Raw genomic sequence first — 22,531 nt, 5'->3', positions numbered from 1 at the left:
AAAGGATGCTGTCTCCAAGGATCACAACAGTTCAGTTTGGATCAGAGCTTCCCTTGCTGCTACCACCTTGGGAGGTGACCTCAGCTGTCCTGCTGGAAGGGCAGAGAACATCTGCTGGCAAGAAAGCAGCTTTGTCGTCCCACTGCAGTGGCACGAAGCAATGCTGTGCAGACGAGCGCTGGCCCCCAGTCACGCTGCTAGCCAGGAGCTGTTGCTGCTGGGGTGGTGCTCACTAGAAAACAAGACCAGTGCTGGATGGCTCAAGGGGTTTGTTTATTGCTACAGGAATGGGAACAGATGAGTTCAAGTAAAAAGTGACACTTCATTGGGGGCTCCAGCCCCAGGGGAGGAAGGCTCGTGCCTGTGTGCACAGCCCAGACCTGCCCTGGGGCAGTGAGCTGGGCTGGAGTGAGATGGTTCTCCTGTGGGCAGGCCCAGCCTGCACTCACGGGGGAGAGAACCACGGGTCCCGGTGCTAGTGCCCGATTAACGTGTGGGACGCCACGGGGCAGACGTGCCCAGGAGGGAATGTATGAAAGGAAAGGGCAGCTGACTTTGGTGGTGCCTTAGGAACCAATCCCTGAGCCCTCAGTGCTGAGCCTGGGGCATTGGCTAGGACCACGGGAGGACTGTCCTGGGAAGGGAAGACTTGGCAAAGAGCAGGGCACCTCTTAAGGAATGCTCCGAGAGGGACCAGGCTGGGCAGAGCAGCTCAGTGGAACTCATGGCTCACCTGGTTCCTGCAGTAACTTCGCTGGTGGCTGCTATTCTCTAGCCTGTGTGCTAGTAAGGGACTGCAGAAAGGCCACCCCGGGTGATGAGCTACAGCACATCACCAGCCTGCTCTGCAAACTGGTGGCTGAATCATGGGGTGGCCCGGTACTTCAGGCCCTGGCCCTGGCCCTGGCCCGGCCACCTCAGTGGTAGTGTCCTGCTTATCTAAGGGAGCTGCCAGGGCTGCAGCTTCGAGCCCGCTGGTAGTAGAGGACTTTGCTCTACACCGCGTAGCAAGGCAAAGGCCGGAGGCCAAGGAATGCAAAGATTAGAACTGGGGTGAGGCAGAGAGGAAAGTTCTGGTGTCCGTAGCTGCCTCAGCCCACAGGCTCTGGTTCTGATGTGGAGATGATAGAGTGCAGAGTTGAGATGGTCTTTAAGAAAGAGTCCAAGCCCTCAGAGCCCAGGCTGTCAGCCAGCCCTGGTTCTGCTGGTGCAACTGCACGGTGGGTACCACCGGTGTCATGGCCCGTTTCCCTGGCTCGGTGGCACCACCACCTTGTCCAGCCAAAGCAGGGTGAGCTGGGCCGCACGCAGCTGCCGGCGGTGGATGCGGCGCAGCCGCAGGAGGTAGAGGACTATGGCCAGCGCTACAACCAGGATGCAGGCAAAGAAGAGATAGTGGTTGTAGACGAAGGAGAGGCGCAGCCAGGAGGCATGTGCTTGCCGGATGCTCTCCTGCCGGAGATCCCTGCGGAGAGTCAGGACTGGCCGTGAGATGCCGTGGGGTACCACCATGGTCCGTGCTGCCGCTCCCCTTGCCGGGGTGGCACAGCCCTCGCCCAGTGCAGCAACTCCTGCTCCTCCCCAACCACCCTTCCCCGAGCGATGCCATCAGTGAGCCAATGGTACCTGAGTGGCAGAAACCGCGTCTTGTAGAGGATGGCTCCCAGCGTCCACTGCACCTCCCGGTCGTACACCAGCTGGGCCGTGCGCAGGCTGGGGTAGTCCAGGGGGAAGCGGAAGCCCTGGTGAAGGACTTGGTACATCCAGGCTGATTTGAAGCACTGATACCTGCAGGCACGGCATGCGAGAGCGTCAGCCAGATGCTGCCACCTGCACCATGGTCCCTCGCCCCAGCCAAAGCCCCCCAGGAGGTCCAGCCATGGCACACCCCCAGCACAGCCGCTTACTTCAGCCGGTGCTGGTCAGCGTGTGCCGAGTAGAGGCCACCGCGGAAGCGCTGGGTCAGCACCTCCCATCGCTGGCTGCAGTACTCCTGAGGGACAGAGAAGTCGGGGCTCAGAGCAGAGAAACAGCCCTTACTCCCTCCCAGCCCCAGGAATAGCGGCTCCCCAGCCCCCGGGCTGCGGCAGCACCCACCTGGGCAGCAGAGGTGAAGGTGGGGGCACTGTAGCGGCCCCCCAGGCGCAGCACGTCCTCGGTGCAGTAGAAGAACTCGGAGAAGCCGTAAAACTCGCTGTTGCCGAAGTCGATGGGTGCTTTGTATGCCCTCACCAGGGAGGCCTGGCTGCTGTTGGGCCCAGCCAGGAGGGGCTGCAGCAGCTCCGCACAGGCCGGCCAGTCCCCTCGCCCCCGCACGAACAGGGTTTGGCCGCCCCTCGTCACTGTGTCCTCCAGCCCCACAGGCAGGCAGGGGTCCAGGAATGGCGTCTCGGGGCTCAGCCCTGTCTGCTGGCCATGCAGGCTGGAAAACAGGCCAGGAAGGAAAGGCAATTGCATGGGGGGACGGGTCTTGTACCAGCCCCAAAAAGCCTAGTCTAGTGCTGCCCCGCATCCAAATACCCTCCCCCGCACCAGACCAGGCTGTGTTCTCTTGTACCCTGCAGCGCTGGTGCCTGCCCTGGCACCTCCTGCTGAGGCCAAACTCGCCAGATCTCTCACGCTGACCTGCAGCCACATGCCCCGAGCACCTGCGGGGTGCAACAAGGCACAGCCCACCCCGACCAGCTCGCGTGGATCTGCACCCCTGTGCAGCCCCTGGGGATCTGGAGGCAGGGTCTGCTCCCGGCACAGGAGTACCTGGGCACCAAGCCTCTCCGCCTCTGGTGACAGCTTCACGTAGCACTCTGGGAAGGGAGACAGGAGACAGAGAGCTCGAGGTGGGGATGCGATGGAAAGATGTGCTGAGTGAATCGGTGCTGGAGGAGGGAAAGTCAGAGCAGGAAAAGCCCAAAGCCACCAGAGGGGCCTCCCTGCAGCCTGCCGCGAGGGGAGGAGGAGGAGGAAGGCAGGGAGCTGCGGCACTGATAACGCCTGCCGGGCTCAGAAAAGAGCAGCACCCGTGCACCCTGTGCCAGCCCGGGCACCTGCTGCTGCCAGCGTGGCTGTGGGAGCTGTTATCGCCACGGGCGGCTCTTGGGGCAAATCCAATGGGGAGAGGGCGGCGTGAAGGAACCAGCACCCCATTTTGCAATGCCCTAGTAGGGACACCGCTAGGCAAGGCAGCAATACCGGTTGTGCACATAGGTCTGGTTCAGCACAAGCTCCTCGTAGCGCTGCCGGGCAAAATTGCCCCCGAAGCCCAGGAAGGTGTTGACGTAGACGCGGTACACGTGGCCAGTGTGCTGCACATCGCAGCCCAGGTTGAATTCCGCCAGCAAGCTCTTAGCAGCCTCCTCCTGGGGGCGCAGAGAGATCCGTGATCAGCAACGACCCAGGGAAGGCAGGGGCTGCTCTTGGGGCTGGCCAGCCAGCCAGATACGCACCTGCTGCGGGGAGGAGAAAGCTCCGGAGTCGGGCACTTCGTAGGCGATCTGCAGGGAGGCGCCTCCCATGTCTAGGATCCCAACTGTTCGTTTCCGAACCAGGGACTCTCCCTGGTCCCCCAGCGCTACGGTGACCACCGCATCCTCCTCTGCAACCCACGGCAGCGCATCAGCAAGGGGCAGGGCCTGGGGGGCATCTCCTCCCTTCCACTATCACCCCCCCCCAGCAGCTTCATGGGGCTCCTCCACCCCTGCAAGCAGCCCCCAAGGATCACTGGCAGGGCAGCGGGTCCTGGCACACGGGGCTGGCCACCCCCCAGCTTTGTAGGTTCCCCCAAAGCATCCACCACCGGAAGCCACTACAGGAACACTACTACAAACCCTCTCTCCCTGGTTCTTCTCCCAAAACGCTGCAGGTGCCCCCCTCACACAGGGACTTGTTCCTGTGACCAGGGCAGGTGCCCCTCCAGGTCCCAGGTTCTGGAGAGTTTCACGCTCATGGCTGTGGTCAGGCATTGCCTGGCCCGAGGGGCAGATGCTGCCTGCTCCAGAGCTTGCTCTTAGCTCCAGCGCCGGGGCAAGGTCCAGCTGGGCTCTGCTCAGACCCTCCCAGCTGCTCTACAAGCAGCCAGACTCACCGTCCTCGTGATCGAACCGGCCCAGGACAAAGTTGATGCCAATCCAAGCATAGACACCTGCACAAGACGGAAAGGGTCATTACGACAACATGCTAAAGGGAACCAAGTGGTGCTTCACAGAAGCTCCTACCTTCCTGTTTCCCTGAGATCACTTCTGCATGTGATTTGGAGAAGAGGAAATCAAACTCCAGGGGCACGTTTCTCACCAAGTCCTCCAGGATTGCAGCTTGCTGCCTGCAAGAACATGGGAGAGGGACAGATGCTAAGGGACCTTCGCCAGCGACGCTCCTTTGCGGGAGCGCAGGAAGGAGCGGGAATCCCGCTGCAATACGCCCCACGCCCAGCCCCAGGAGCCCTGCTGCTGCACCCAGTGCACTTTGGAGACGAGCAACGAGATCTATTTGTTTGAGACTTCAGTAAAAAGCGTCTCCTCTCGGCTCCCTCCCAGTGTGCGCAAACCCTCCTCCTGCAGCCCTCGCCCTTCGCCCCAACAACGCACCCTTTCCTTTCTCAATCCCCACCCCCAGGATTCCCAATTCTCCCATTAGGCTCAAGACGAGGCAGCCGTCTCCCCCCTTCTCGTGGCTGAGGGATCCCAGCGGGTCCCTGGCTCGCCCCAACGAGGGCCGACGAACTCACCTCTCGGGCAGCAGCCGCATGCCTGCCGTGCACAGGATGTAAAGCGGAGTTTCCTTGTGCTTCTGAGCTGGGACGTGGGCTGCCGCGAAGCGAAGCAGAGGACGCAGGTAGGGCGTAGCTTGCTCCGGGGCCGCCGCCGCCGCCACGGAGATGCCTGCCCGGGGAAGGGAGGCTGTGAACCGGCCGGGCCTGCCGCACCGGCAGCGGCCGTCCCCGTCCCGTGTGCGGGGGGCCTCGGGGCCGAGAGCGGAAAGGGCTGGCACCGACCCGGTTTAATTTTCTTGACGACGGGGCGGCTGCTCCGGTCCCTCATCTGCTTGATGTCCAGCAGGTCGTGGGGGTTCCCGTTGTGCGGGGGCCAGAAGTAGACGAAGACCCGGGACCCGCTGCTCCCGCAGTCCACGACCACCCCGTAATTGAGGGTCGAGTCCTCGGTGTCGGTGGCCGTCAGCTCCTCCGCCCGCGCCAGGTACCTGGGGCCCGGGGAGGGACGACGGGGCGCCTCAGCACCGGCGGGCGACGGCGAGCCCCGGTCCCCCCGGCGGCCCCGGTCCCCCCGGCGGCCCCGGTCCCCGCTCACCTCTCGTCGCGTCGGGCGGCGCGGGGCGGCGCGGCCCAGCGGCGGGGGGCGGCGGCCGCCAGCAGCAGCAGCAGCAGCAGCCCCACGGCGAGGGCCAGCCCCAGCGCCGCCGGGCGCTGCCGCGGCCCCGGGCACGGCCCCGGGCAGGGGCAGGGTCCCGCCGAGCGCCACGACGGGCAGGAAACGCCGATCCTGCGGGCAGAGGCCACCGCTCAGCACCGGGCCCGGCCCGGCCCCGGACCCCCCGGCCCGGCCCGGCCCCGCTCACCTGGCCATGTGCGCCCGCCGCCGCCCGCCCGCGCATCGCCCCGCTGCCGGCACCCGGCACCGGCGGCCACGTCACCAGCGCCCCCGGCGCGGCCAATAGGGGCCCCCGCCGCCGAGCCCCGCCGGGCGGCGCTCCGCCCACTCCCCCCCGCCCGCGGCCGCGGAGCCACGCCCGCGCGGCCCGGCGACCAATCCGACCGGGGCGGGACGGCGCCCCCACGCGGCCGAGGGCCGCGCCTGGCTTCGCCCTTGCTCCCGCGTCCGACCTTCGCCGGGAGGCGTCACGCAGAGACTTCCTCCCGCGCGGCCTATCGCAGCCTCCCTGCCGCCAGCGCCCAGCCAATCCGAGGCGCCCAAAATAAACAGCACGCGCCGAGAGCCGGAATGGCGGGCGAGGCGGCCAATGGCGGCTCTCTGCTCCCCGCCTCCCCACCCGCGCAGAGGAACGGCGGGCGGGCCAAAGGTCGCGGGCTCGCCGTCCAATGGGCTTGCGCGGCGGGGCGGGGCGCGAAGTTGAGGCACCCAATGGGCTGCGCGGGCCTGCGGGGCGGGGAGTCCCGGCGGCCAACGGGCAGCGCGCCCGAGCGCGCCGGAGGGAGCGGCCGGCCAGTGGCGGCGTCCGAGTCGCGGCGGCGGCGGCCAATGAGCGCTGCGCGCGGGGGTGGCGGGCGGCGGGCCGAGCCAGTGGGCGCGCGGACGGAGGGCGGGCAGACGGGCGGGGCGGTCCAATGGACGCGGGCCGGGGTCGGGGACAGGGGCGGGAGCCGGGGGGCGGGGCGGCGCGGCGCGGGGGCCGGGCGTACGGCGGCAGGCGGGCGGGCGGCGGCGGCGCCAGTGGAGCTGGGGGCGGCGCGTGGGGCGGGCGCGGGCCCGGGCCCCGGCGCGCGGGGCGGCGCGGAGTCGGGCCGCGTCCTGCTGCTGCTGATGGGCGGCGGCGGCGGCGGCGGCAGCGCGGGCCGGGCGCGGCGGGGAGGCGCGGAGGCGGAGGCGGGGCCGGGTCCCGGCTCCGGTCCCGGGGCCGGTGCCGGCCCGGGGGGGCCCGAGGCGGCGCGGGGCCCCGAGCCGCGCTCCCCGCCCGCCCCCGATTACGAGGCGCTGCCGCAGGGCGCCGCCGTCTCCACGCACATGCTGGCGGGCGCCGTGGCGGGCGTCATGGAGCACTGCGTGATGTACCCCGTCGACTGCGTCAAGGTGCCGGCACCGGCGGCGGGGCGGGGGCGCGGCGGGGCGGGGCGCGGCAAACCGGGGCCCCCCGGGGAGGGAGGCGGGGGTCGCCCCGGGCCGGGGCCCGCGGGGGGTGACGAGCCGTGCCGTGCCGTGCCGTGACGTGCCGTGCCGCCCGCCCGGGCCTTGTGTTGCAGACGCGGATGCAGAGCCTGCGGCCGGAGCCCGCCGCCCGGTACCGGAACGTGCTGGAGGCCCTGTGGCGCATCGCCCGCACCGAGGGCGTCTGGCGGCCCATGCGGGGCATGAACATCACCGCCACCGGCGCCGGCCCGGCCCACGCCCTCTACTTCGCCTGCTACGAAAAGTTAAAAAAGACGCTGAGCGACGTTATCCACGCGGGGGGCAATAGCCATGTGGCCAACGGTACTGCTCCCGACGCCCACCAACCCCCCCCCCCGCCCTGGGGGGCTACGGGGGCCGGGGGCTACCGGGGGGCCGCCCGTCCCGCCACGCCGGGGCGGGAGCGGGGTGGGGAGAGGCCGAGCTTTGGCGGTAGGGAGGTCTGGCCCCGTCCCGCTCGGCCGCAGGGCCTTAGCCGCCGCTGCGGGGCCGGGGGGCCGCGGATGTCCTAAAGGCCTGTGCTCTCTCCAGCCGCGGGCCAGCCGTACGGTGCCGCGCCGGCACGGTGCCGGGCAGGGGGAAGCGCCGGTCCTGCGCCTGCTGGAGCCGCTCCCAGGTATCTGGCTTGAAGCAGGTTGGTGGCCCCGGCTCAGAAGGATGCCGGCGGACCGGAGCCGCCCGCAGACGAGCCGGGACCGGCCACGGCTCCATGGGTCGGCGGTGCCGGAACTCGCCCCGGGAGCACCGGCGCGGCGTTGGAGCCCGTCTTGCCGTGGTGCCCGTTAGTCGACTCGAGGAGCCGCCGCGGTGGGGAAAGCGTGGGGCCGAGGGGAGAGCGGGGCACGTCGCGCCCCTGGCAGGCACGCGGCCGAGCACCGTCGGGTTTCTCCTTATCCGTGGGGCACGGGGATGCTCGCTGTCCTCTGGGCCCCTGGCAGGTGGTGGCGTCAGCCTGGCCTTCAGGGGCTGGGCCCGAGTGAGTCCCGCTTAGCCCGTGGGACTCGACAGCCTGTCGCAGCCCTCTCCCTCTCTTTCTTGAGCTCTCTCTGGGTGGGAACTGCCGAGGACCGGCCCGCCTCTTGGAGGGGAGATGGAGGCTGCCTTCGGATCTCGCCCTCTTCCAGGGGCCTCCTCCCGTGCCTCTGCAGGGGACTCGGGGCTGCAGTGGAGCCCTGGGGTCCCTCACCTCCCTCCCCTCACATGTGGCAGTTCTTGTTTTGCAGGTGCAGCCGGGTGTGTAGCAACGTTGCTCCACGATGCAGCCATGAACCCTGCTGAAGGTAACGATGGTCCTGGCCCGCCAGGGAGGGGAGGATCGGGGGCTGCCCGCGCCACTTGGGTCCCCTCTGCGGCACAGAGGGTGCTCGCCTCGTTGCTCACCTGACCGCAAGGATCATTTTGGGGGCCAGTGGCTGTGGCTCTGGTTAGGGAGCCCGGTGGCTGCCCGTTACAGAGGGGGTAGGTAGAAGAGATGAATTCTGGGGGGCACAGCAAACCCCAGCTGAGGAGGAGCCAGGAGGGTACCGGTCTTTTGCCCAGGGGTTTGGCTGGTGACAGTTACCTGGAGCAGGAGAGAAGGCAAGAGAGGTGCAATCTGTACTGTTGAAGTCATTCCAAGCGTGTGGAAATTGGGCATTGCTGTGGTGGGATCTCAGGAAGGTGTGTTATGGTTCTGGGCCTGTGTTCAGGAAGAAGAAAGAATGGGGTGCAAAAGGCATGCTAGAGAAGTCAGGAGAAGGGCGATCTTGTGTTGTGAAATGTCTGGAAGATACTGATTTTGTTGAGCCCGGTATGTGTGAAAAAGGCAGAGGGAGTTTGTAATTAAAAGTCTGTGAAAGTGGTGGGAGAAGGAAGAGTAACAAGGAAAGACCAATCGTGAATGTATTTTTTTCCTCTTAAAACCGGAGGGTTCGTGACCGTGCGGGCTCCAGCTGATCTGGGCCCAGCAAGGCTCTTGCCTGCCCACTGCCAGGCTGGGACCCTGAGGAGCTGGCGGCTGTGTGGCCAGACCGTTGTCATTCCTTCCCTGGAGCTCGTCTTCTTATCACAACTGTAGTAGTTGGTAGTTGCATCATTTTTAGCTCCTTGTGGCCATATTGAAATAGGGGGAGGCAGAACAGCAGCAGGCTGCGATCTGGGCTCCCCTGCCCTGCTCTTGGATGCGTTGGGGGAGGTTTGGCGTTTGGTTCTTGCCCCAGAGCGGCTGCGTTTCAGCAGTGGCTGCTAATGATCCCTGGCTGGTGGGCTCTGCGATGTGCTGTGGTTATTCTGGGCTGCAGCGGGGGCGGCTGGGGAGGGACAGGCTCGTCCAGATCGAGAGCTGTTGGAAAATAAGGGAATGGATGCCGAGGTAGCTCTGCGGTGGTGGATGGGGAGACGTCGGTCGCAAGGGTAGATCTGAAGCATAAGCACCTGGGTATTGGGATGTTTCCCAGGGCTGCGGCAGCTGCGCAGTTTGTCGGTGGTGATGTCTGTGTGATGGTGATGCCTCGGCTGATCTAAATGACTGCAGTCCTGCCTGGGGACATGCAGGGCACTGCTGGTCCGAGTTGTCCGTCATGAGCTCTTAAGTCAGCGTGACCAAATTCCGGGCACTTGGAGGAAGCCTGGCTTCGTGCTTACCCTTTCTCTCTCCTCTTCCCCTCTGCGCCTGGGTCCTGGCTGCTGCTGCCGCTGCTGCTGTCCCAAGTGGTCAAACAGAGGATGCAGATGTACAACTCGCCTTACCAGCGTGTGACGGACTGTGTGCGGGCTGTGTGGCACAACGAAGGGGCCGGAGCTTTCTACCGCAGCTACACCACCCAGCTCACCATGAACATCCCCTTCCAAGCCATTCACTTCATGACCTACGAGTTCTTGCAAGAGCAGCTCAACCCCCACAGACAGTACAACCCAGGCTCCCACGTGGTCTCCGGAGCCTGTGCGGGGGCTGTCGCTGCCGCTGCCACTACGCCTTTGGACGTTTGCAAAACGCTGCTCAACACCCAGGAGTCCCTGGCCTTGAGCTCCAACATCAGCGGACACATCACAGGCATGGCCAATGCCTTCAGGACGGTGTACCAAGTGGGCGGCGTGACCGCCTACTTCAGAGGGGTCCAGGCAAGAGTCATTTATCAGATGCCCTCAACGGCGATCGCCTGGTCTGTGTACGAGTTCTTCAAATACATCCTCACCAAGCGCCAGGAGGAGCGGCGGGCTGGGAAGTGAGCCAGAGCCAAACGCCATTCCAGACCTGCTTCATCTCCCCTCCTGGTTTGTCTTCTGACCCCTCTCCCTTTCGGTTCGGTTTGTGTTGAAGAGAGGGGGCGGCGAAGCCCTTCGGGGTTTAGCGCTGCCGTTTTTTGCCTGTGGCTGCTGCAGCTCTGCTCAGGCTGCACGGCTTGCTCTCTCCCAGGGTCCTCCGAGATGTCCCACTGGGAGTTCCAGCCCAGGTCACGTCCCCTGGCACTTCGGTGGAGCTGTGCTCCTGTCCTTCCCTTAACCAAAACCTCCTCTCACGCAAAGCTCGCCCCTCCTTGGAGGGGAAAGTGAATGTCCTGCCCTGCCTCTGGCAGGGCCAAGCTGAGCTCGGAGTCGCCAAGGAGGGGGCGGTGGCAGCACTGCCCGGGATGCTGGGGACTTTGTATGGCTTTTGGCTGAAGCAAAGTGTAAGCCTTGCCGTTGTCTTGTAGCACGCACACGTGATGCTGACTGCCCCGCTGGTGGTGGGGGGGGGGGGAGGATGGCACTTGAGGAGGGGAGCCTGTAGGTTTGTTGTTGTTCCTGCTCTTGACACCTCCAATAAAAACAGTTCTGCTCTATCCTCCTGTCCCCTTCTTACTCCCGCATGGCCCAGCTCCTGGCACCACGCCTTTCTGACTGTGCCCAGTGCTGAGCTCTTTTGATGGGTGCCAGAGGGAGAAGGGAAATGGGGTCTGGGGGTGGTGGTGGGAGGAGGGGGCCTGCCTGGCCCGGCCACCCTGGCAACATCCAGGGAGGAGGGTGGTCCCCATCCCCTTTGGGTCGTGACCCAGCTCATCGCCTGCCGCTAGTGTAGGCTGTGACCCCACTGGAGCAGCTGAGGTTCATACTCCTCAGGCAGGCAGTCCCACATGCTCAGTCTGACCAGGGGTCCTCAGGATGCTGAATGGAGGTGACGGCAGGAGAGTCCTGGGTTGCATTTGTCGGGGATGGCACAGGAATTTCGGCACTGGGTGAGGCTGGAGGGCTTTGTGCACCTCGCATAGGAGATTCAGGGCTCAGTAGGGCTTTTGCCCCCTGATTTGGAGCAAGTAAACTAGTTTGATACTTGACGAGCACCTTAAAGCACTACCAACGCACTTGCTCAAAGTGCTAATATTTTTTCCAATCTAATGATAATTAACAGAATAGCTTATTTTTTGACCATTTTGTTAACTGTCTTGATAGAAACTTCTTTTAGAGTCCCACCCAGCTCTGGACCTGCGAGCCAGCTTCACTGGGTTGCATGCTGAGCACAGAAGTATCGCCTCGTTGTGCTGACCCTCCCAGACCAGAGCTCTGGGTTCCTCAAGCCAGCTGCCCGTGGGTCACGCCTGGTTCTCACAGGATGCTCCCATAGTGCCTGCAGGAGGGGCATGCGTCCCACAGTGCCATGCCCAAAATAACTCCCTGGAGGAAATGCGTTCACAGCCATGGTATGTGCTGCCGGCGAGCATCTGGCTCGGCTCAGGGCTGCTCCAGAGGATCTGCCAGCCTGGCCTGGCCTGCTCACAGGGCTGCTGGGTTGGGCTGTGGTGAGGGGAAAGAGGGGTTTTCCTGCAGCTGGAAAGGCTGCTGGGTGAGCAGGGAGGATGCGCAGCCCTTGGGGGCATCAGGCCCCAGCAGTGCCAGGGGACTGGAGGGCAGGGGCCCACAAACTGCAGGGCTGGGTGCTCGACACCCTGCCCAAGCCCTACCCCAGCCCTGGCTCCACCTTTCCCTTAAGCACCTCTCTTGCCCTGGTACTTGACAGTGGGTGATGGATGCCAAGCGACCGCCTGTGGGATTTTCAACGGCTGTCCCAGCAGGTCTCGGTGTCCCTGAGCACAGAGCGGCCACGGCCACTGCTCTGCAGCCCGGGTCCACCTGGGTTGTGTGCTGTGTCCATCCTCTGCTCCTGGCGTGGGCTGCAGGCTCCGGGTCTCTGCTTTCTCTGCACTAGCAGGAGGATGAGAAACTCCTTAAAGAAACAAAAGCCACCGGAGGTCTGGAGCCTCCGCTTTTCCCACCATTTCAGGAGCTGGGGCTTTAAGAAATAGTCTGAGTATTGCAAGATTTGGCAGCCCTGCGGCTCCTCCACCCAAGAGGGAGAAATCTGAGAAGCAGAAATGGCTGGGAGAGACCAGGGGAGGATTAGCTTGGTGGGCAGGGCATTAGACGGGAGTTTGCAGAAGACGGGTATGACTGGCCTCTGCCAGGATGGGTCTCCCTGCCCAGAAGCCGAAAGCTGTTGGTAGCGGAGCTGCAGCTTCGCCTTTAGCCCTCATCACGAACTGGGGCAAACACAAACCCCGTGGAGGGAAAGGCATAAACTGGGGCTTGGGAGAGATTTGCACTACTAAATCCATCAGCTGCTAGAAGAAGCTCTATAAATGTCAGCAGGCGAAGGCACGATGGAAGGTGACTCCAGGATGTTTCCAGGAATAACTGCCCACAGAAGTGCTGGGGGAAGGAGCAAGACCCCCAGGAACGGAGAGATGATAAGTCAGCACGGCACAGAGATGCTAATGTAAGCAACTGGCCTGAGCACTCTCTTGTTAAGGGCATGGCCTTTCTGGTCTCCCAGTGCTTTGCCAGCTTACCCAGCAGCGGCTGGGTGTTGGCCAGTGCAGGCAGCAGCAGCCCTGCAGAGGATGGCGCTGCCTGTGAGGGGTCTGGTGCTGCAGGGACAGCAAAACTGCCCAGGGGGTTTCCAGATATCCCTTGGGCCAGGCCACGGAAGACTGGAAAAATCCCCTGTCCTGCTGCCGCCTCCATCCCCTGAGCTGAACCTCTGCCACAGACCAAGAGCTGGCCATGGCAGCGGGCAGCTGCTCCCCAGCTCTGCTAGGGTGGGGGTGTCCCCTCGCCATCCAGCCCAATTCCTCTGGCACCTTTGGCATGATAAGATGCCCAGAGGTAACAGAGTTATTGGCTGGTTCACCTACAGCCGCTGCCTTTCCAAGGTCTGATAATGCTTCCGTGAAGCCACGCTGCTCTGGGTCTGTCCTACAGCCTCCTAGGTATTTGGCTGCACTTCGCCTGAGATCCCTCCTACAGCCTCTTCTGAGTAAAGAGACTATTTTTGGCTTTCCAGCAAGGAAGCCACTCTCAGCCTGGCAGTTTTGGAGACAACCCCTTTTCCTTTTGCCTCCCTGCAGGATCCCCAGCCACATCCAGCAGGGATTTGCTGCCTTGCCTTCCTGTGTCCGACTGCCCCTCGAGCCCTGTCTTGCCACTGGTGCTGGGGGTGTCCCAGATGGGGTGAGCCCTGCAGCCCCCAAGCAGGCAGAGCGGGGCAGCACTGCTGGCCTTGCCCCATTCCAGGTGACAGATCCAGGGCTGACGCAGCCTTGCCGCGGCACAATCCCAAGCTATTTCAGGCAGCTCGAGTTTGCCATGCCAGGAGCAGCTCAGGAGCCCCTGGCCGCCTTCCTGGGGTAATTGGAGACGCCTGCGCTCCCACAGGTTAAGGGCAGAGCTGGGCTGAGGGGAGCTGGGGGGGGGATCATCTCTCCCAGAGCAAGAAGGGGAGACCCCTCCAGCGTGTCTGCCCTGTACCTTCAGCCGGGGGTGGTGGGCTCCTGAGGTGCTCCTGCCTCAGGGACCCCAGACAGGCTGCTGGGTCCCAGCCCACAAGGCCCTTTGCGAGACCAGCTCAGGGGCAGGCGGGGGGGGGCAAGGGCACTGCCCTGCCTAACCATATCCCTGCCCCTCCTCTGCCGGCGCCCTGGGCTACCCTGAGCTTTCCTGCCCCCCAGCCCCTCTGTGGTGGGTGCCTGACAGCCCTGCTCAGTGAGGGGAGGTGGCTGGAGCCCATGGGGAGCACAGAGGTGGGCTCCCAGCCTCCCTCCAGCCCCGACCCACCCTGGCTCTGGGATTCCTCAGGGTTCTGTCAGACCCCAATAAAGTCGTATATGTTCTCATGACCCCACGGCCTCGCAGTGGTGGTAAACGCGGGCGCCGGGGCTGCCTGGACACAGAGCAGACATTGCCTCTGGTGGGCCCTGGGAAACCCTCTTCTGACCCACATTTCTGCCTGGGTTAAACTGCTGAGAGACAGCTCCTGGCCGGGCTGGTCCCAGCCTGCCTGGCTCCAGCCAAGCATCGTGGTGCAGGAAGGCAGGGAATATAGCCTGAAAGGTAATGCTGAGGCTGAAGAACACGCTTTCTTGGCTGTGAAGAGCCACTAGAGGAAGCAGTGCCCAGGTCTGGGCTGGGACTGCTCTCAGTGTGCCTGCTTTGATGGGGAGATTGGTAATGGCCGAACTTAGTGCAGGGTCATGTGTCAAAGTCCCCCAGCAAGGGGCTGCAAAGTGGCCTTGGGAAGGTGCTGCCTGGCTGGAGCTGGGGTGTGGGCAGACAGCGTGTTGCACTGGGGAGGCGGCAGAGGTGGGAGAAGAGTTGCTCATGGGCTGGATGGGAGTGGCAGCAGTGGTCACCCTCTCAAGGGCACATGGATGGGGACAGCTCAAGTGTGGTGTGACATTAGAGTCTGCTCTGGGATCAGTCTCAAAAGCAGCTGAAGCAAGGGCTGTTCCAGGAGACCCAGAGGGGGACTCCAGCCCTAATCTCCCCAGCACGCCTGCAGGTATTGCACTGGCGGCAGTGCTAGCCCCGGAGAAACCCTGCAACCCCCCCCCAGGACACCTACGGCATGGGGACTGACATAAGAGCCTCCTGGCAGTGCACAGACCATGCCTCGCACGGCTAGGTGGGTGCCAGGAGAAATGCAAATCCAAGCAGCTTTCTCCTCTGTTCCCAGCACCTTTGGGTGCCCATTAGACCTGAGCAGTATGTGGCCCGGAGCACTGCCAAGGGCTATAAAACCAGGAGGGAGTAGGGAATTGGGCCAGAATTGGGCCATGCCTCCATCGTGGGGGGGAGAGCTCCCTCTGGTGAGGACGCAGCTGTATCAGGCACTAGATGCTGGACACCACAACCATCATAAATGTCCTTGAGAAATAACTTGCAGGGGGTGAACACAGTAGCTAGAGGCTGCGGGCAGTACCAGGAGTTTTGGGGGGTTGGGCAGCTTCCAGCATTGGGTGAATCGCACCACTTTGGGATGGAGAAGATAATCAGAACTAAAAACCTGTGGGGTCTCTCACAAAGACATGCTGGGTGCCTGTGCTCAGTTAAAAAAACACAGAGTCCAAAACCTTCCTCACTAGAAGGGCACTTGCACAGTGGCTAGAGGCCAGGAGAGGAGCCCCAGCTCTCCCACCGCAGTGGGGACACGTGTGGGTGCTTTCCTCTCACTGCGTATACAAGCCCCAGCGATGCTGCCCGCTGCAGCAAAGCTGCTGCGTGTGCCGGGGGACCGCAGCGCCCGCAGAGCTCAGCCGTGGGGAGACAGCAGCCTGCCCAGAGCCAACGCAACCAGCCCAGCGCCTCCCGCTGCCGTCCTCAGCGCCGGGGACGCGATGCCAGTGGGGGAGGCAACCCCGCCCGGCTGCTCTGCAGCCCTCCAAGCCTCGCAGGGGCACTCGGGCACCCCCAAACCGAGCCACCACCAGACGCAGAGCCCCCGCGGTGTGGGGTGGCGGGGACAGAGGGGTCCCGGTACCTGTCGCTCCCGGTCCCCGGGTGCTGGCCGATAGATGGCGGTGGCGTATCTCGCTTGGGGACAGACCCCGGGAGCAGTGTCCCTCCTGGCAGCCCGGGGGACCCGGGGTTCCCAGGCAGCACCCCGCCGGCAGCCGGGAACCCCCTGGCCCCGGCACCACCCGCCCGCAGCAGCCCCGGGCACGGCGAAGGGTCGTTCCCGGGAAAGGTTCTGTGGATTTTATTGCCCAGGCAGGGTAAGGTGGCTCAGTGCAGCCGGGAAGAGCTCTGGCAGGGCCCAGGGGAAGCTCTGGCCTTCAGCAGCGCTCTGCTCTGGAGGGGACGAAGATGCAGCCCCCTGCTCTGGACGGGTCATGTGAATCCCTCATAGCAGCCCTGTGCCTGGTCTCACCGTTGCAGGGAGGAGAAAAGGAACAGCTGAAGTATGCGAGTCCCCCCCACCCCGCTTAGTCAGGTGTAGTCATCTTGTCATGCACGGGACAGGCTGCAGGACTGGGGAGGGTCTGTGGCCATCAGTGACTCATCCAAGGAAGGGAGGCAGGTGCCTGGCCCTCATGTTGGCCGGCAAGTAGTGGGAGAAACCCTTGCTGGAGGCTCCACAGCACAAGTACCGATATTTTAATTTAATTACCTGATCCATGGCCGGCCACAGCTTTCTTGGCATTGGAGAGTGCTTGTGTGACAACCCCGCATTGCCACTGCCAGGAGGAGCTTCCAGCATCTCCGAGCCCCGACGGCTCTGCAGAGCCCCAGTGGCCAGGCAGCCTCGGCAGCTCGCAGCATGGGGTGGCTGTGGTGGGAATTGCTGCAGAGCAGGAGCTGCCACTCCAACCCAGACCCAACGCAAAGGGGCAAGAGCTGGGCACCACCCCGGCACACAGCTGGGTCCCTGGGCTCCCGGCCCCAAGGCAGCGGGAGGCAGCTGTGCCTGAGTTGAAGTAGATGGGAGCAGAACTCAGCAAGGTCTTCCCAGGTCCGTGGGCAGGCTGGCCGGCCTCGCTGGGAGCAGGTGTCTCGCTCCGCACCCAGGCGAGCTCCTTGCTGATGGCAGCAAGTGGGTGGTGAAGAGAGAAGGATGAAGGGCATGAGGGGGAAGGATGACCGCAGCAGTGGGGGGAGGAATGGAAAAAGTTGTCGGGAAGGAGAGGAAACCAGAGCACATCTGTGCTGCTGCAGGGGGAACAGTGCTGCTCCCATGTGATCCTGAGCATGACGGAAAGGCCACAGAAAACCAGCTAGCACTGGGATTTGGATAGAGCCTCCCTAGCAACCACTGGACAGAAGGAAGTTCCGCTCATGGGCTCCTCCTTGGCCAGGAAACTTGAATGAAGCCCATGCACAGAGCGGGCCTGAGGCCTGGTAGTTAAAGCCTGGCTGCTCCAACAGTCCCTCCTTTGCTTTAAGTCAGCGCATTGTCTTAGAGAATCTCGTCCCTGTCCAAAATCAATCAGCACCTTCCTGCCCTGACTCCCAAACAGCAGTAAATCCCCCGCTCAACCAGGAAGAAACAACATGTGCCCTCCGCCCCTTGACCATGGCCCTCCTCACCCCTCCCTCCCCAAGGTCCCTCTGGCCGTGCCGCCACTGCAGTGGGACTATGCCGAAGGGATTTCCACCAGCACCCTGTGCCTCTCACCCCACTGGCAGCACCCCGCTTCGCCCTTGGGCACAGGGGACGGGGTGCATCACGGGCAGGCGCTGCCTCCAGCGCGGCCATGCAACAACTTCCCTCCATTGTGTCTCCCCTCCCTGGGCAGCCCATCCAATCTGCAGTCTCCCACCATCTCCCTCCCACCGGTCGTCGCCGGCTGTTCCTCCTCTTTGGAGTGCTTCACTTCCGCCGCCCTGCTCCGGGCCCTCCGGCATTGCTGTCTCTTTGTGCTGCTCCATCTTCCCCATCAGCTCGGGGGCTTTGGGCGAGAGTCTGCAAAGGGGTCCCTCCCACTAACCCTCTGCCCTCCCCTCAGTCTGAGCTGGTGGGACAGCTGGGATCTGTCCCAGGAATGGGGCTCGCTGTGGTAGACATCCAGAAACTTCCACTGCCATGCCACATCGGCCTGCAGCCGGGCCTCTCGGCATTCCCCGGTTGGGCACTGCTCCAGCTCTGCATGGGGAGAGCAGGGCCAGGGAATACCCACGGGTGTCACCAGCCGTTAGTGGGGTGAGCTCAATACTGACCTCACACCTACAGCAATGCTGGGCACTGGTGGTGCTTGATAATGCTGGTACTGCCTGGCATCGCCTCTTGCAACACGGCTGTGGGTCCCCGTGCGCCCCTTCGCTTTACTTAGCTGTCTGTGCTCCAGAGACTCTGGCTACAGACGTGGGCGGCATGTTCCACACCAGGGTTCCGGTCTCATCCGGAGCCCCTGGGTGCTGCTGGGGATGCAGTGGATTTCTAACCAGCTGCCACGTACTTGGAGGGGATGTGCTAAGCTGGAAGCTCCTCTCGCACACCCTGATTTCGGAGGAGCTTGTATTGTGGTTATGATTCCTCTGGCTTGCACGTTGAGGCATGAACTCACACGGGTCCCCTATTTTTGCAGACAACAACCTGGCAGAACATGGAGGAAAATGCAACTCTTTCCTATGGCAGAGACAAATCTCCCCAGCCTGACTGCTGCTGCAAAGAGAGAGCATTACCTATCTTTGTTCTTGGCTATCCTGTTTCTACCCACGAGACCACAGGGCCTTAACCACTCATCTCCGAAAGCCAAGAGCAGGGCCTGGGCTTCCTCTCCCCGCGACACCTTGCTGCCATCCAGCAAACAATCGGCTGGGTGTGCCGCATCCTCTCCCAGCGCCGGCCCCGCAAAGCCTGCCGGCCTTGGGGTGGCTCACAGGACAGCGGGGTGCCGTGCCGAGCCAGGGCTGGGAGCCGGGGCCTGCTGGTTGCCCACTCTGTCCCCGCGGTGCTGCAGTGGAAAGAATTTCTCCGGTTCCTTTGCAACAGCAAACCCCAAGGGTGCGTGTTCAGCTCGCGCGGTGCAAACGTGCAGCGTAAAACCGGGTTTAGCAGCGTGAACGGTCGTTACCTGCTGCTTCTGCAATGGCAGGCTGCAAAACCTGGTCCTCTACTCGTGGCGGAGGGCCCGTCGAATGACACGCGTGGGGAGGGCAGGGGGAGGACACAGTGGGCATCGCTGGGCGAGGGAGGAGGCATACCGAGCCCCCGGGCTGCGTCCGTCCCGGCGGCTCCGAGACGGCTCCGCTGCAAACATCTTTGGGAGCTCCAGCGCCGCGGCCGGGGAGACCCGCGGGACGGCACGGGAGAGTTCCCGGTGCCTCCGGTCTCCGCTGCCGCCCCGCGCGAGCCAGACGGGGCTCCGCGGGTGTCCGGCCCTCCCCGGGCGCGGCTCCGGCTCCGGCTCCGGCTCCGGCGGCGCTGCTCGGCGGGACCCGCACAGCAGAGACACGGCCGCGGCGGCGGGGCCGGCACCGCCCCGGGGAGCTCCGCGGCGGCGGCGGCGGCGGCAGGACGGGGCGGCCCGTGACGGGACGGGGCGGGCCGGGGGCGACCCCGCGGCCGGTCCCGCGGGTCTCGGGGGCCTCGGCCGCCCCCTCCCCCTGCAGCCGAGCGAAATGGCTGAACATGTAGCAATAATGCCCCGGCATTCAGGCTGCCCGGCCCGGCCGGCCCTAATCAGCGGCCCGCGGACCCCCCTCCTCTCCCCCTGCGCTCCCAGAAAGGGGAACAAAACCCAGCACGTTTCTTCAGCCCCCGCGCATAAAGCGCCGGGCCTGGGCCTCAGTGGGGGGCAAAGCGGCCCGTCAATCTCGGCGCCGGGGCCCCTTTGTCCCTCGCCTCCCTGCCACACCTTTTGTTCCCGAATCCAATAAGCGCCTATTCCCGCTACCTTCCTCGGCGGCTCCTTTCAGCGCCGGCCCGGCGGCCACAATGGGCCCGGCTCTGAGCTGCGCGGCCCCATTCAGCGCCCTTGGCACGCTCACAAGCCGGCCGGGCCGCCCTGCCCCGCGGGCAGGCCGCTGCGACCGCCCCGCCGCCGGGCGCGGGCACGGGCACGGGCACCGGCCCCGGCCCCGGCCCCGGCTCCCAGCCGCTGGGCGAAGGAGGAGCGGGCGGCGGATATTGCACCTGGTTTATTGACTGACTCGGCGAGCTGGCGCTGGCAGTAACCGATACAGAGTAGATAGAGGGGCCGCGGCACCCCCGGGCCCCGCCGTCGGCTTTTTACAAGCAAAGCTGCTCCGCTGGTGCGGCGCGATCGGCTCCGGCCCGGCCCGGCCCAGCCGTCGCGGCGGCTCCGCGGGGCGGCGGCGCTTGGCTGCGAGCTCGGGCGGCCCCGTCCTGCCCTGCCGCGCCGCTCCGCGCCGCTCCGCTCCGTCCGCCGCCGGCCCCGCACCGCGGCCCGCGGGAGCGCCGGGGTCCCGCCGCGCCGTCCTGCCGCCGCTGCCGCCGCTCCTGGGCGCGCGTTGCGCGGCGCGCAGCCGGGCTGCGGTGCGGATGATAACGGGGCCCCGGAGCCGCCGGGCCGTCCTGCCGGTCCGCCCCCGGCCCTCAGTGCGTGCGGGCTACCAGGCCCGGATGCCCTGCAGTGCGCCCTGGCTGCAGGAGGGCCCCGCCGCCGCCTGGTGCAGCGGCTGGCCGCCGCCGCCGAAGCCCCCCAGGCCGCCCACGTTCACGAAGGGGCCGGCGGCCGCCGCCGGGCTGCAGGCGGCTTGCATGGAGGCGCCGCCGGTGCCCGCCGGGTAGGTGCAGCCGTAGCCGGGGTTGTAGGAGGCGGCGTTGCCGTAGCCGTAGGCGGGGAAGCCGTTGTAGGAGTAGGGCCCGTTGTACGCCGAGCTGTAGCCCTGCGACCCGCCGAGGCACGGCTTGCCGTCGCGGACCAGCACGGGCACGGCCACCCTGCGCGGCGGCGGCGGGGCCGCGGGGCCGCCCAGCTCCAGCGACTTGTCCTGCCGCTGCCTCTTGCACTTGTAGCGCCGGTTCTGGAACCAGATCTTCACCTGCGTGGAGGTGAGCTTGAGGCTGCTGGCCAGGTGCTCCCGCTCGGGCGCCGACAGGTAACGCTGCTGCTTGAACCGCCGCTCCAGCTCGAAGACCTGCGCCTGGGAGAAGAGGACGCGCGGCTTCCTCCGGCTCCGCGGCTTTGGCCTCTCCGCCTCCTCCGCCTTCTCCGCCGCATCCAGCGGCTTCTTCAGGACGCAGCTCTCTGCACGGGAGAGCACAGGTCACGGCTGCGCCTCGCCGACACCGGGCGCTCGCTGCTCCCGACGGGCCCCACCGGCGGGCGAGAGCCCCGCGCCGCACCCCGGCCGGCTACGCACCCGTCGGGGAACGGCGGTGCGGGCGGGGAGGCAGCGCCGGGACCGGCCGCCTCCGGCGCCGCCTGTGTTTGCGAGGGGCCGGTCCGGGCGGCGGGACCGGGCGCGTTCCCGAGCCTCCGGGCCGGCTGCGGCGGGACCGCTGCGGCACCGCGGGGCCGAGCCCCGGGCCGCGCCGGGCACCTGCTCGGCCGCCTCGCTCCCGGAGGGCCCCGCCGCAGCGGGCGCAGGTTGGGCCTAACCCGCTCCGTTCCTCCCTCTCCGCTACCGAAACTGCGGAGCGGGGGCCTGATCCGGCAGCTCCGGATCGGGGCCCTGCGGAGGCGCTTCTCGGGGGGGGGGCGGCGAGCGGCGGCGGGCGGTGGCAGCCCCACGACGTGCCAGTCCCGGCTCGACATGCCCAAGGGACGCGGCGGCGGGCACCGGGGCTTCGCGGGGCGATGCCCAGCGGGCTGGGAACGCACCGCGGGGAGCGAGCGCGGACCCGTCCCGGCGGTGCGGGGCGGTGCGGGGCGGGGCAGCGCGGCGGGGCCGATACTCACTTGGGTCGCGGGCCGCGGGGTCCAGCTCCTCTCCCGGGCCGGGGGCCTCGCAGGAGCCGCGCAGCACGGCGTGCACGTAGTTGTCGGCGGAGATCCGCGCGTCCGCCTGGCCGCCGGGCGCTGCCATGGGGCTCAGGTAGGACAGCTTCTCCTCCTCCTCCTCCTCCTCGCCGTCGGAGAAGCGGGCGCCGTCGGCGGCCGCCAGCAGGCAGGCGGCGGGGTGGAAGTGGTGCTCCAGGTGGTGCGGGAGCTGGGCCCCATAGCGCGGGTCCTGCTGCTGCTCCAGGTTGAGGATGTCTTTGACGGAGAAAGGGGTGGAGGTGACGGGGCTCGGTAACATCATCGGGGCAACGCAAGCGGCCAGGCAGTCCCGCGGGCCCGGCGGCGCTCGGGCGGCGGCTCGGCGGGGAGCGCCGCGCCCGGTGCGGGGGGAGCAGGCAGCGCCGAGAGACGAGGGGCTGCGCCTGCTCCTGTCTAAGTTGCCTCCATTAGCCCGGCGCTGGGGGTCTGCGTTTTGTTACAGCTTCTGCAGGGACAGCCAAGGGCTCGGGAGCCTCCTCTGCCCCGGGCCGGCACGTCACGGCGAGGAGGGGCCGGGGGCCGGGGGCGGCCTCGCCATTGGAGGGAGGGGGAGGCAGAGCCGGCCCCCTGCCCGGCTCCGGCCGCCCGGCCAGAAATAGCAATGTATTAAGGCTGCGCTCGGGGAGGCCGCTTCCCCGCAGAGCGCCCCGGCGGCCCGGCACCCGCCCGGCGGGCGCGGGGACGGTGCGCCGGGGTCGGGGTCCCCGCAGAGAGCCGCGGCCGCCGCGCCTCCCAGTGCTAAGCACGCGTAGGTAGGTAGGGACCCCAGCCCCGGCGCGCCCCGCCGGCCCCTGCCCGCACACGGCTCGGCCCGGCCCCGGGAGGGGCGAACACGTGCGGCCCCGCCGGCCCGGCCTCCCCGCCCCGCCAGCACGGCCGGCCGGCCCCGCAAGTGCCTCCCGCCGCCCAGAACGCGGCGCGGAGGGGAGCTTCGCCTCCGCCGCCCCGCACTCCTCCCGCAGCCGACGGCGGCCCCGCCGTCCCGGGCGAACGGTAGCCGCG

The 22,531-nt window shown here is 65.9% G+C and overlaps 3 protein-coding genes across 6 annotated transcripts; 1 reads left to right on the top strand and 2 right to left on the bottom strand.

Moving 5' to 3' along the window:
• Window positions 1-252: 252 nt before the first annotated feature.
• Window positions 253-5,757, bottom strand: ENTPD7 (ectonucleoside triphosphate diphosphohydrolase 7). Of its 3 annotated transcripts, none has more exons than XM_030031393.2 (12): window positions 5,569-5,733; window positions 5,301-5,492; window positions 4,988-5,193; window positions 4,721-4,874; window positions 4,212-4,315; window positions 4,082-4,138; window positions 3,444-3,592; window positions 3,190-3,356; window positions 2,098-2,422; window positions 1,908-1,993; window positions 1,627-1,788; window positions 253-1,465 (listed from the first exon to the last, which is right to left on the bottom strand). In XM_030031393.2, the coding sequence occupies exons 1-12, from the start codon at window positions 5,574-5,576 to the stop codon at window positions 1,237-1,239; spliced, it is 1,839 nt and encodes a 612-aa protein (XP_029887253.1). In that variant the 5' UTR covers window positions 5,577-5,733; the 3' UTR covers window positions 253-1,236. The 3 variants fall into 3 exon arrangements, 1 of the variants encoding a protein (XP_029887253.1); XR_005933494.1 differs by having other exon boundaries at window positions 1,398-1,465; window positions 2,098-2,876; window positions 5,569-5,757; XR_005933495.1 differs by having other exon boundaries at window positions 1,398-1,465; window positions 2,098-2,804; window positions 5,569-5,756.
• An 818-nt stretch (window positions 5,758-6,575) lies between these two features.
• Window positions 6,576-10,654, top strand: SLC25A28 (solute carrier family 25 member 28). The gene is made up of 5 exons (XM_030031062.1): window positions 6,576-6,758; window positions 6,929-7,157; window positions 8,078-8,134; window positions 9,544-10,106; window positions 10,249-10,654. Exons 1-4 carry the CDS (start codon window positions 6,693-6,695, stop codon window positions 10,059-10,061), a joined length of 870 nt encoding a protein of 289 aa, XP_029886922.1. The 5' UTR covers window positions 6,576-6,692; the 3' UTR covers window positions 10,062-10,106; window positions 10,249-10,654.
• A 9,418-nt stretch (window positions 10,655-20,072) lies between these two features.
• On the bottom strand, window positions 20,073-22,137 carry NKX2-3 (NK2 homeobox 3). 2 transcript variants are annotated; one of them, XM_030030743.2, is made up of 2 exons: window positions 21,449-22,137; window positions 20,073-20,794 (listed from the first exon to the last, which is right to left on the bottom strand). In XM_030030743.2, exons 1-2 carry the CDS (start codon window positions 21,789-21,791, stop codon window positions 20,154-20,156), a joined length of 984 nt encoding a protein of 327 aa, XP_029886603.1. In that variant the 5' UTR covers window positions 21,792-22,137; the 3' UTR covers window positions 20,073-20,153. The 2 variants fall into 2 exon arrangements, with proteins under 2 accessions (XP_029886603.1, XP_029886604.1); XM_030030744.2 differs by having other exon boundaries at window positions 20,154-20,790; window positions 21,439-22,137.
• Between the last annotated feature and the right edge of the window lie 394 nt (window positions 22,138-22,531).

Source organism: Aquila chrysaetos, chromosome 11, assembly GCF_900496995.4.
Source record: "Aquila chrysaetos chrysaetos chromosome 11, bAquChr1.4, whole genome shotgun sequence".
NCBI classification, from domain to species: Eukaryota; Metazoa; Chordata; class Aves; order Accipitriformes; family Accipitridae; genus Aquila; species Aquila chrysaetos.
This window is presented reverse-complemented; position numbering and strand designations above follow the sequence as displayed.